General features: G+C 29.7%; 1 protein-coding gene across 1 annotated transcript; it reads right to left on the minus strand.

Moving 5' to 3' along the window:
• Nucleotides 1-1,212: 1,212 nt before the first annotated feature.
• On the minus strand, nt 1,213-6,636 carry LOC146956379 (hyoscyamine 6-beta-hydroxylase-like). Its single transcript, XM_085728652.1, has 4 exons — nt 6,379-6,636; nt 5,578-5,828; nt 2,601-2,922; nt 1,213-1,601 (listed from the first exon to the last, which is right to left on the minus strand). Exons 1-4 carry the CDS (start codon nt 6,580-6,582, stop codon nt 1,344-1,346), a joined length of 1,035 nt encoding a protein of 344 aa, XP_085584778.1. The 5' UTR covers nt 6,583-6,636; the 3' UTR covers nt 1,213-1,343.
• Between the last annotated feature and the right edge of the window lie 7,824 nt (nt 6,637-14,460).

A 14,460-nucleotide genomic window follows, 5' to 3' on the forward strand; every position in this document is an offset into this window, starting at 1 on the left:
CTGATCCGGTTTTTAAAACTATGCATGAACCATAACCTAGTTTACAAAATATTTAAACGGTGAAACTTATGAAAAGAAAATATGACTCGAATCATAATGAATAAAAACTATATTAATATAATCCAACAAATAAGAATGGGTTCATCGTGGAACCCTAATCAAAAAGGTTTGGTTGCTCTTGACAACCGACATTATTACAAAACAACAGAAAAATATACATCTTTGAGTTACAATTCTCCATATTCACGAAACGTAGAGGACGATGTAGTAGATGATGTCCGCACTTCTAAATTTCTCAACACAATAACTACACCGGGACTTCCAAATCACAAGGTGAGACTAAAAGTAGGAGAGTCAATGATGCTACTAATGAATATAGATCAACAGTTTGGATTATGCAATGTGACAAGACTGATTATAACAAGGATGAGAAAATATGTGCCAGAGGGAAAAGTGATATCTAGAAGTAATATCAGAGACAATCTTTATACCCAGGTTATCTCTGACGCCTTTTGACGTAAGAATTCCTTTGAGTTTTAATGGAGACAATTACATTTGGTTGTTTCATTTGCAATGACTATTAATAAGAGTCAAGGTCAATCATTAAAATAATTTATATCTGCCAACGTATGTGTTCTCACATGTTCAGTTGTTGCAATATGAAGGGTCACTTCAAGAGAAGGGTTGAAGATATTGATAAACAATGAAGACAGTATAGATACTAATGTAACATCAAATGTGATCTACTCATAATTTATCATAACTAATGTTGTTTGTACTATTTTCCAAACATATGTATGTTATATTGATATGATTAATGTGGATCTATGTTTATCATACGACTTATGTGAAAACATTTTTTATTTTGGTATAGTTTTTTTAACAAGTATTATGGACAGATAAATTGGTGTTTATTTTATTTAATAGGACCCGTGTCGATGAGTATATAGTTTTTTTTTTTTTAAGAGCAAGATGAGCATATAGTTAAACCGAGTTAGAGAACATTTTAGCATCATATAAGAGGCCTAATTTTTTTTTCCTCTGAACATATATAGTAAAGTACCAAAAAATTTAAGTTTAATTTGCATATGAATTGGACATATGCAATGCTTTAAAACCATACGAGTTTATTGACACTCATGAGTAAAACATAACAATATGAGATTATAGTACCAAATTGAGAAACTTTATAATTAGTTTCTAAATAAAAGCTTTTTGATGTAAATAAATTCTGAATTATTAAAAAAAAAAAATTAAGGTGTCCAACAACATTACATCATCAATTTATTAAAAAACAACATTACATAATCAAATGATACTTTTTGCTTTTCACAATATTTCATTTAATCCTTTGGTTCCTCTTCCTCATAGGATTTCAGCACCATGTCCATGTCATATTGTTTCTGAAAGTAGCGAGTGAGGAACTCTTTGTATTTGTAAGACTTATAAATAGGTGGATTGTGTTCATCAATGAGATCTTTTGTTGGTTCAATGAAACAATCACCTGATGGAGCTATAAAAAAGGCAGCAGTTGTGCGAGCTTGTTCTGAATTTGTCACAGCTCTATGTTCAGCACTTTTTAGCTTACCATTAGTAAGTATCTGTATTCAATATTGTAACCCATCACAAGTCAACAAAATTTACAAACCTACATAAATTAAAAAGAGACATGATTGAAATGAAAAAAAAAAAATTGAAAGATTTCCTTCATGGGTTTGATAGTGATATTTTTAAGTCATTGGAACCAATCATTGCTATTGCAATCTATATTTGTTCACTAAAGAGGATGTGATGGTTAACTAGTATAGTCTACAGTTGTTATGATGTATATACTATAGATTATAACAAGTTGATAGAGATTAGTTACTTGACAGTTAATAGCTAGCTGTCATTAGTTAGTCGGTTAGAAATTAACTATACCATAATTAGTTAGCATAACCATTATGGTTATCAAAATCCCGACTTAAATCTTGAAGTCTAGAATTTTGTGACTTTATTCACCTTCAACGACACAAATCCAAAGCAGAATCCCAAAATAGGCAAAATCCTAGTAAAATCGCATCAAAATCGTGAAATCTATACAAAATCGCAAGATTTTAAAGGGTTTTGAATGATTTTGTCCATTAATTTTAGTTATTTATGTATAAGTATTTTGTGGACTTTAAACTAAGTCATTTATGACAATATACAATTTATAACATATATTTACCATTATTTTTGTTTTGATAAAATCAATCGATTTCGATTGCGATTTTATGATTTCTTATATCGATTCTACAAAATTAGTTGAGTAAAATCTTTCGATTTTGCTCTTCCCTTTCGACCTGAAGTAAAATCTCAATTTTGACAACCTTCATAACCACCTATATATATATATATATATATATATATATATATATATATATATATATACACACGGTTATTGCATTGTACATATTGTATCTCTACAATCTTCTATGCAAAACAATTTACACAATTTTTATTCATACTCTCTTATTCTTCTTCAAAGTTGCAATTCACCTCACATTGTGTAGTTCTTCAACCCAACATAAACCATCAAAATAATCTCCTGTAAGTGATGACAAATGCATTAAGTGTACCTGCAAGGCGCAGCCTATGTTGATGACAAATGCATGAGGAATGGCATCAACAGCTATCCACTCTCCGTCCTTAAGTACTTGAAGCCCACATATATCTTCTTGTTGTAAAACGGTGATGAGGTAAGCATCAAAGTGTTTGATTATACCAAGTGTTAAACTTGGATCAGGGCATGGTGGATAATGATTAAGTGAGATAACTAATGAGTCACTAAGATTATCATTGTCGAAATATCCACACTCCAAACCAAGCCCTTCACTAATCAAATTCATGATCCTCGAACCCAACTCCTTAATTTTGACTGAATAATCCCCAACACGCTCTCTGAAAAAAAAATCTATTAGATCTTTAACTACGTGTGCAAATGACAAGGTGAATAAATTGAATATGATTTAACTTGGATTGTATTGAATGGATTGAAGAAACCCATTAATCTATTTATAATCCAATAAAAACTGTGTAAAATAGTCAAATCAAGCTACCATCCATTAAAAACAAGAGGAGTGATTTATGAAATACCCATTTGTCTGTACAACCGATAACTTATTTGTTGTTTTTAAATATTTTTTAATTGATTTTGATCTGCGTGTTCCTCACAATAATATACTCCCTCCGTCCCGCAATAGATGATCATGATCCATTTGAAAATGTGCAGTGTTGACCTAACTTACTTTGATCGTATTTTTCTACTAATATACAAAGATAAATAATATTATATAAGATGTCGTTAGATTCGTCTCGATGAGTATTTTCAAAATATCAAATTTTCATAATTTTTTCTAATATATTATTCAAGATATTTAAGCTCAAAGTTATGCATTGACATGCGTAATAAGGTCAACTGTGTCAAGTATTATAGGACGGAGGGAGTGTGATGTTGCACTAGTTCTCCTATTCTACATCCAACCTATGCATAAAATACTTTAGAAGGTAAAAACTTGTTACAAGTATTTTTTTTTTTTTTAATACCACGTCTAGAGCATCTCCATGGTTGCAACCAGAGCTCTATTGTGGTTGTAAGTGGATCTCCACAAAGGTACTCATAGATGAATTCTGCTCTTTACATTTGGTTTTGCTCACTCCCAAAGTAAAAGTCGAAAACCCTTACGCATGTTAACTCACGTTGCGTGAGTTAACTTGCGCTAGTTATAATAGAAACGTGACTTAAGTCACGTTGCGTGACTTAATTCTGATCTAAATTAACTTCTTAACTTTAGTCTAAATTATTTTATTAACATTATTCTGAAATTATTTTGTTTACATTAATCTAAATTATTGATTCGATATTATTCTTTAAATAAATACAAATATTAATAAAAGTAAATACAACATTAGAAAATAAAATCAAATATAAAATAAATGAATAAAATTGATGCATATAACAATATCTTGTTTTATTAATAATTCATACATTACAACAATTGTCATACAATAATTTTGAACTTATTCACTAAATCTACTTATTTTCTCATTTTTGGAGTAAAAAATAATCAATCTTCGTGGGGTAAAATAGTGAGCAGCCTTCTTGGGGAAAATACATCATCAACCCTTGGGCTAAATTTAAATCTGGTTTTTTTTACCACAAGAAGTTCTTTTTACCCACGGTAAAAAGTTTCTGCGGTTAAAAAATCAGATTTAAAATTATCCCAAGGGTCGATCACTTCCCTAAGTCGGCTACTCACTATTTTACCCCGACGAATTTTGATCACTTTTTACCCCAAAGAGAATATTGAAAAAGAAAAAAACAAAGAAAGAAGAGAATTAGAGGGAGAGAGTGGGAGGAGATAATGTGAGGAATATAGGAAGTATGTGAGGGTATTTATAGGTAGAAATGGGAACCTAGGTTGTATCTAACATAAATGTGGTCAAAAAAAACGTGTGAAAGTGGTAAAAAAAAGTGTTTCTTTAATGTTGAAAAGCTGACCAAAGTTGGAAAAACGTTTGTTCTTAACCGGCCAACTAGCGTGAGTTAACTCGCGCTAGTGCTAAGTGGCGCGTGACTTAAGTCACGCTCTTAATGCACTGGCGCATGTTAAGTCACGTAACGTGACTTAACATAAGTACAAAATACACTAACACATGTTAAGTTGCGTAGGGGCATTTTGGACTTTTACTTTGGGAATGAGCAAAACTGTTTGGGTAAAGAGCAGAATTCCTCATAGATTCTTTGTTGTGTTGTGGTGGGGTGGGTGTGTGTGTGAGTGAGAGAGAGAAGAGAGAGAGAGTAAAGTAAACTAATCAAAAGTTGAATTTGTTGATAGTATTAAGGGTTAAATATGTTTAGTCATTACAAATATACAAACTTTTTGTTATAGTCACCCTAAAACTTTTCTTTGACTTTTAATCCCTCTAAAAGTTTTCAATAACCACTTTTTTTTCCTTACTTTTAAATCAACTCATATGTAACTTTCATATTTTTTTAATGAAATTTTTGAGAAATGATTAAAATATTATAAGAATCTCTAAAAAAAAAATTAACAAAATAAGAAATTTTAAGCACCAAAAATATATAAAAAAAAAAACATTTTAAATTCATGTTTTGTTTAAAAAATTCTACATTTTTTTTAGAGATTCTTATAGTATTCTAAACATTCCTGAAAAATATTATTTCAAAATAAGAAGCTTATTCAAGAGTTGACTTAAAAGGAATGACCAAAAGTGATGATGGGAAATTTTGGAGACTAAAGATCGAAGAAAAATTTTAAATGAACTAAACAAAAAGTTGATATATTTATTAAGACAAAAAACATTTTTTTTTTGGTAAAAAGAACATATTTAAATCTAGCATTAATAAGTTAATATTTGAAAAATGAAAGGAGGTATAAGTAGTGAAATTGTTATGTCAACTATTTAATTAAGCAGTAGACTGGTTAATAGATGTTGCATTGATATTTTCTAAGTAATAATTAATTTGAGACAGAAATATCAAATGAGATCTGTATGTAGTTGACATACAAATATATATATTCATGCATTTACCTGTATGTAGGTGGATATTCAGGCCACAAGTGTTGCCACTGCTCCAAAGGATAAGCTGGATGTCTAAGAGAGTCCCTCCATAGATGAACCTTATCAGATTCATATTTCAAGGTGCTAGAAAACATCTTGCATGTCTTCAAAATGTCATCAGGATACAAGTCGTGCTTGTACTCATTAGGCTTCTCAAACACTTCCTTAAAAATGCTCATTGTTTCCTTCATTTCATCCAACGAGAGACCATGATTGATAACCTATTTAAATCAAAGAAATTTTGGGACTTCTATTAGACATGAGTCATTTGCAAAAAAAAAGTGTCCCAAAATAACTGAGTCATATCATTTTTTAATACAATATTAATTTTTTTTCCTTTTATAACTCGAATTAATACTACTTTCATCACTCTCAATCTATGAAGCACGAAAATAGACACGGACACGGACACGACACGAACACCGACACGTCGACACACAAATTTTTTAGAAAATCACATGATTCAGTGTAATTATATGTGTCGGCGTCGTGTCGGTGTCGGACACGACACATGTCTGACACGGGGACACGCCTTATCCGAGGAGTGTCCGTGTTTCATAGCTCTCAATTCAATATATTTCATTTTGCATTTATGATAGTAGAGAATACACAAACACTTAAACCCATTTTTCTCTCATTTATTTATATATTTTTCTTAATATGTGCGAAATGAGTAAATGACTTAGTTAATCCGGGACGAAGGGAGTAGTATTTTTAAAGGGAAAATATATTTAATCTTAAAATGAAAAACAAAAAACTTAGTATGAATACCTGAAAGAATCCAAACTCCTCAGCAGCCTTGATAATTTGTTGAATTATTTTGGTTCTATTCCCATTTTGTGCTTCCCTAAGATCAATTATTGGGATGGTTTTGTTGATTGGGATTTTGAAATTCCCTGGTCTTGTTTCTGGTGGGAATACATAGTCCCCAGGCACAGATTTGATGCTTGACCGGTTTGAAACAAATTTCTCCATATCCCCTTGAAGTACCTTGATTTGCTTTAGTATACAATTCACAGTGATGGTAATGGCAAAAACTAAGAAGGGGGTGTATTTATGATGGAGAAGAACAATAATTCCTAGTATTTTGGCGTTATTATATTTTTCTGACAGCTGAATGTGATGTATCATTAACATTATCATTATATTTCTTTTTAGGGGATTATTATTATTATTATTATTATTATTATTATTATTATTATTATTATTATTATTAGGAAATTCAAACATTAAGAGACTGCCTAGATATTCCTTTTTTTGGTGGTGGCTGGGTTTTGGTGGTGGTTGGGGTTTGAACTCCGGACCTTGCATATTTTATGTATTATCCATACCAACTGAGCTAAGCTCACGAGGATATTGCCTAGATATTCCAACACGTGATGATCTTTCACATGCAATTTTACTATTATTTGTAGAAACTAGGAGTGATATGCCATACTTGCTCAGTTTTATGTCTTGTACCTTAGGCTGTCTTGTACCTTATTTTGCAACTGGTTGGTAGTTGTTACTTGTAAAAGGTTTTCATCTTTGGATAGGTCTGATTGCTGGTCCCATGGAATTGTGGTGGTTCTAGGGAAAATACTTCCATGACATAGCTTGTGTGTCATTGGTGCCATTAGGGAAATCCTGGCCATTGATGTGTGTGGATGTGTGTGGGGATGTGTGTGTGATGTGTGTGTGTGGTGGAGATGCAAGCTATAGCACCAATGGCACACAAGCTATGGCACCAAAGTGGAGTCTGTGGTTCTAGTGTGTGTTTGGTTTTAGGTGTTCTGGTTTTGTATCTACATCAATGTACTCTTAAATGTCACTAACTAATCGAAGCTGGACTAGATTTTTTTTCTTAACATTAATGTATATTGTATTTTTTTTTAAAATAGACAAAACAACAATAATTATTGGATACTCACCCACATAATAAGTGGAGGAGTCGAAATTTAAATTTCTATTTACAACGTTCAAGTCTAGCAATTTTGAAATTTTCATCAATTAAACTAGAACTTGTGAACTACGTAAATATATATTTAATATTTGATATGTTCTAAATTATAAATTCAATTGGTATCTAAGAGTGTAATCAGGGCCGGCCCATAGCCCGTCGGGGTAGGGCTATGTCACCGGGCCTCGATTTTTTTGGGGCCCAAAGCATATTTTTTTTAATATGTATAGCATGTAATTAGCATTTATATAGAGTTAATGCGAAAATGTATCATATAAATTGCTTTGCTTCAGTGGCATGCTCCTTGATTATAGGGTGTGTGGTTGGTGGGTTCAACTCCCACTTAAGCTTTTTTATTAATACTAGTATTTGGACCCGTGCGATGCACGGGAAGTTGATTATCTCATTAACTAATAAATAAGGTAATTTTTATGGCATTGATAAAAAAATAAGATAATTGTAAATGAAATAATAGTTTTGATTAATAAATAAGGTAATTGTAAATGAATTAATGCTTCCAAAACAATGACAATGAAAACCTGAATTAATTTAGAATTCTCGTTATCACATGAGATAGATAAAGAAAAATAACCAAATGCAACTATTAATATAATTCCGCCTTAAGCACTTAAGTACGTTTTTTTCTCACCAGGTATCATTGATAAAATATAATTGTTCAGTGAATCAACAATATCATTGATAGGTGCTAAAATTGCCCTGCTTTGAAAAAATGAAAGATAACTCATACTCTCCAACAGTGATGGATATGTGTTATCAACAATTGAAGCAATTGGGTCACCTGAATTCTTGATCAACATGTCATCTGGTATTTCAATTTCAACTTCCCCATCATTGTTTTCTCCAATGTTTCCATCTCCAACATTTAAAATCCAGTCTGAGAACTCTTTTAGTTCATTGACATAAGAACAGGAAGATCCAATTTGAAGAAAAATTAGAATCAAGTTTAAGAGTGTGCATCCTATTGTTACAACTCCTAACAAAAATTAGAATCTAAAAAAATGTTAAAATAAGAATCAAAATATTGAATCAATTTTATAACAAATAATCCCTTTTATATAGTTGTATCCAAACAAACAAACAAACTTTTTTTAAGCTGATTTTTGTTAAGGTAAAGAAAGAAAATTTAGATAAGTATAAATTTCAAGTTAAAAATGAAGAAATTCCCTCGAAAAGAAAAAAGTTAAAAAAAGAAGAACTCTTGTGAGTGGTATGATTATTCAAACACTCGCTTCGTAGAATTAACATCTTTCTAAAGTTGGTTTTTCACATAAAAATTACTTTGTGCTTATAACAAACTATGAGTAATTTGTGGATTTGAGATTATTTGTAGAATTATGAGTATTTAAGGTGACATATTGTTGGTTTCTAAACAACGTTGACAGCGATGAAAGCCATGAGGATGATGTGCTTCTCTCATGTATTAATACATGAACATGGATTAAGAAGTTGATCAAGTTGATACCAATCACACTTAGTAAAAAAAATGATATCAATCACGCAAGGTTGATGCACCCATATGAAAGTTAAGACTACTATAATCTTAACACAATTCCTCTCTTTGGCTTTTACCATCCAACAATTCATGCTTTGTTTGATCCGCTTGGAGACCAACGATCTACCAACACCTTCAACCCCTTCTTTGTGGTCCCTGATTTAGGACTTTTAAAGTGCTTCTATCAGGACTTTGGAGTGTTATAAGCAACCTTGAAATTGTATAAATAATTTCATTGATATTTCAAAATTAGTGAATAAGATTCCTGCAAGTAATGTGCCGACCATAGGGTAATTTTATTTGATGTGGTCTTCACTTGCTTAATTAGTGAAGAGTAGGGTAGACATCGAGTGTTAGTTATCTAAATTTGACATCCACCTTTAAGGAAAAGATCAAAATATTATTTAAGATTAGGCATGCATATAGTTTTTACCACTATATGAAGAGGCAATATTGATCATGTTACGAAACACAATAAAAAAAGTATGGTGAGTTATTTTGGTCACCAACGCAAGTGATTTTGGTTACCGTCACATCTTTCAACAGACAAATATTTTTTTTATTTTTTTATAGATAGAGTGATATTAATGTACACACAAAAAAAACGTCAACATGTTATTTTTGGATGTATGACACATGTACCAAAGTATCAAATTAGCAAATGTCAAGCAAATAAATTTCCAAAACAATTAAGAAAGTACTTAATGAGTAAAAAAAAATCGAAACAAAATAAATCTAAGTAGTCTAGACTGAGAAGAGCTAAAATATCAATCTTTATGTTCTTGCTTAATTTTGACAACTTTCTACAATTTAGTGGTTGACGACTGAGTTCGACAATCAACCTCAATATGTGTTGCATCTGAGTCGGTATGTCGGCATTTCTCTTTCTCAAAGACATGGATGGATGAGTATCCTTAGGGATAGAATTAGCTTCATCACCAAGAAGCTACACGAATAAACATTCATAGCAATGGTTAATTTAATAAGTTTTATGAATACCTTTAAAGTAGATATAAAGAATATTTAACTACCTTCATATTATCACCTGTTTGGGGTGTAATAAGACCCATGAAGTCAACATCATCATCTTCTTCACAATTATGAGGAGCAACATGACATTCAATATGATACTATTTCTTAAACTTATCAATGATTTCATTGTTATCGGACATCTTTTTGACTGCATAGGTATAAAACCTCTGGTCAACATTTTTTTTATTGATTTCCAGTTTGAAAAGCATGTCCTTGTCACATAAGGTGTCAAATTCTGTTGGATAATCATATGTTGCCTTTCCCTGTTTTTTATTTGTATCATTAAACAATTAAGACCAACGTTTATTGTTTTAATAATATTACAAAAAAAATACAAAAAATAATATACTTAAGTTCATTATCGATTCCATTAGTTCTTTTGCAGTCTTTCCAAAGTGTTGTGAAATAACTCTATCAAACAACACAATGGTAGTTGACCCATTCTCAAGGTCTTCAAGATAAAAAAAAAACATCTATATACATAGTTAACAAAAACGATAAAAAAAAAACTCCACTAACTCAAGGTCTTCAAGAGTAAGTCCAAGAGTTTAGTTATATTTCCTTTTACTTGAATATCCTTAACGTCGGTCCTTCCAACTACATTGGCAATGACATCTGCAAATAAACGTGGTTGTAGAATCATAAAAAAGAAATTATAAAATTATAAAAATATAAAAATAAAGGAATCTGTTTAATATTTATTTTGTGAAGTTTAGTATAAAGTACTAACCCATTAAAACAACGTTATTAGCTTGTATCTGAGATTTGTTGGTTTAAAATTGCCTCTTTTATTAAATGAGACCAATAACTTCTCTATATTATATGAAGCACCCTCTTCAAAAGAATCTCCATGTTGCTTGAAATCCTTGCTTTTAATAGAAGTTTGTATCTTTGACAACTGAAATCAATAAAACATTATATGATTTTATGTGAATAAAAAAGATAAAAAGATAATGTGAAATATAAACTTGAAACAAAAAACAATGACCAGATAATATTTTTTATCAATACGTCCATATTTCAGTCATGAAGCACGGTAAAGAACTTCATTTATTATCAATTTATAGTAGTTTTAATTTTGTTTTTCCAACGGCATATTATATTAAAATAGAGCCACCCACAAAGAAAGTGTAGTGAACTCAAAATAGCAAAAAGATTACAATGGAGGAACAGGAACCCCACGAACCCAAAAACTGCACAGCACCTGCCAAAACAAATAAGTCCCCACCTCTAAATTTAATAGGCTAATTGTTTAACTAACACGTTCATATATGGTTCTTTTAATTTAACAGGCTAATTTAACAGTGATGAAAAACAGAAGATGCGACTTGTGAACTACATGAATAAATCAAAGATATTTTATAAAAAATAGATAGGTATAATAGAACCGTATAAAATTAATATATAGGAATCATTTTCATCACATAACATAGACATGATGTAGTATAAATCAGAGATATTTAACTACAAAATTTATAGGTACAATAGAACCATATGAATATCATGCATGACCATATCTTTTCATCTAGCAAAAGTAATTCAATACTGGATGCCTGTTTTGGTTTGTTGAATTCAAGAATTTTCCAAAGATTAACTATACGAACACGTATCTTCCAATCGATTTTTCCAGCAACAATGTCATCAATATCAGTAATATTAGAAGCCATTATTCAACCTACATAGAATTGAAAAGAAATAAATCATAGAAAGGTAGACAGAGTTAAAAATATTAATAGAGACATACTTTAATCGTTGATATAAAAAAGAAGTTAGAAATAAAAAAAGAGATTCAAAGCAAAAAAATATGACGTATGATTAATTTGAAGCAAGATGATTTAATGGAAGGATGAAGGATGAAGTATGACTTATAAATACTATTTGATGTTACTTATATAGAGAGTTGAGAGATGATTAATTTGGCATAAAGTGGCACAGATGTAGACAAAATTAGTTACCAAAGACAAACGTTAGATGAGCTTTTTTCTTTTCTTTGGTGGCACGAATTTAATGAGAAATTTTTTTAGCAAAAGTTTGTTTAGATAAGATTATGAAGGAAAAAAAAAAACAAAAAATAACAAACTAAGATTATGGAAGAAAAAAAACGTATTTAGTAGTTTATGGCACAAATTTAACAAAAGTTTGTTCAATTGCTTAAATATATATTATTATTAAATAATAATGTGAAAGAAAAACAAAATAAAATTATGAAAGAAAAAAACGAAAAAAAAAACAAACTAAGATTATGGAAGAAAAAAAAACCTATTTAGTAGTTTATGGCACAAATTTAGCAACAGTTTGTTCAATTGCTTAAATATATATTAAATAATAATAATAATGAGATGTCAATATTAAATTTAGCAAAAGTTTGTTCAATTGCTTAAATATATAGTATGACTTATAAATACTATTTGATGTTACTTATATAGAGAGTTGAGAGATGATTAGTTTGGCATAAAGTGGCACAGATGTAGACAAAATTAGTTACCAAAGACAAACGTTAGATGAGGTTTTTTCTTTTCTTTGGTGGCACGAATTTAATGAGAAATTTTTTTAGCAAAAGTTTGTTTAAATAAGATTATGAAGGAAAAAAAAACAAAAAATAACAAACTAAGATTATGGAAGAAAAAAACGTATTTAGTAGTTTATGGCACAAATTTAACAAAAGTTTGTTCAATTGCTTAAATATATATTATTATTAAATAATAATGTGAAAGAAAAACAAAATAAAATTATGAAAGAAAAAAAAACGAAAAAAAAAAACAAACTAAGATTATGGAAGAAAAAAAAAACCTATTTAGTAGTTTATGACACAAATTTAGCAACAGTTTGTTCAATTGCTTAAATATATATTAAATAATAATAATAATGAGATGTCAATATTAAATTTAGCAAAAGTTTGTTCAATTGCTTAAATATATAGTATGACTTATAAATACTATTTGATGTTACTTATATAGAGAGTTGAGAGATGATTAGTTTGGCATAAAGTGGCACAGATGTAGACAAAATTAGTTACCAAAGACAAACGTTAGATGAGGTTTTTTCTTTTCTTTGGTGGCACGAATTTAATGAGAATTTTTTTTAGCAAAAGTTTGTTTAGATAAGATTATGAAGGAAAAAAAACAAAAAATAACAAACTAAGATTATGGAAGAAAAAAACGTATTTAGTAGTTTATGGCACAAATTTAACAAAAGTTTGTTCAATTGCTTAAATATATATTATTATTAAATAATAATGTGAAAGAAAAACAAAATAAAATTATGAAAGAAAAAAAAACGAAAAAAAAAACTAACTAAGATTATGGAAGAAAAAAAAACCTATTTAGTAGTTTATGGCACAAATTTAGCAACAGTTTGTTCAATTGCTTAAATATATATTAAATAATAATAATAATGAGATGTCAATATTAAATTTAGCAAAAGTTTGTTCAATTGCTTAAATATATATTAAATAATAATAACAATGAGATGTCAAAATTAAAATGACAAAATTAACCTCAATTTTTGGCTCCAAAAAGTTGTTTAAGACAACTTAAGACCTTTTATAAATAAGATAATAATTTTTTTAATAGTGCCTTTTTAAGTATTTTGGGGGCCAAAATTTCAATTTTTTGTCAGTCCTAAAAAAATAAAACAGGACCAACAAATTTGTTAAGACGGCCCTGAGTGTAATAACAATTCAAGCACAATAATTTAGATGGATCAAAATATAGCGTGTAAGGTTATTTTAATAATTTTTTGACCTTATCACAATAATTTTAGTCAAAAAATTATCATTTATTGGCATCATTCCAAGAAAAGATTTTGTTGGTCATAAACAATTGGACTTGTTATTTGGACATAAACAATTATGTTTTTACTAATATTTGGACAGAAAGCTCGTTTGTTAACTAAAATTACGTTTACATCTACTAACAAAATTTCTTAATCGTCCTTTTTAAAATTCATGATCTCCTTAATCCGACCATCAATGGGAAATGAAATTTTGATTAGAGAGTTTGAATGTTTAATTTATGTTTTATGGGTTTGATGAAGATTGATGAATGTTGATGAAAGTAAGGTTGAAAATGATAAAGAAGAGGAAGGAAGAAGATGAAGAAAGGAAAATAAGGGTTTTTAAGATGGAACAGAGGAAAAAGATGGCAGATAGAGGAAGAAGATGAAGAAGAAAAAAAAAACAAGGTTTTTAATTTGGATTTGGTCCATAAAAAAAAACAAGGTTTTTAATTTGGATTTGGTCCATATAACTTTGTCATTGGTTATCTGGAGCGACACATAAGTCTTACTTGCAATGTCATACATCGTCACGTTAGTCGTCCATAGACACATAAGCGTTTTTGTAACAGATAATGACGACAAGAACCAAAAG

The sequence above is a fragment of the Medicago sativa genome, chromosome 1, assembly GCF_051527215.1.
Source record: "Medicago sativa cultivar Bolivia chromosome 1, Bolivia_mono, whole genome shotgun sequence".
Taxonomy (NCBI): Eukaryota; Viridiplantae; Streptophyta; class Magnoliopsida; order Fabales; family Fabaceae; genus Medicago; species Medicago sativa.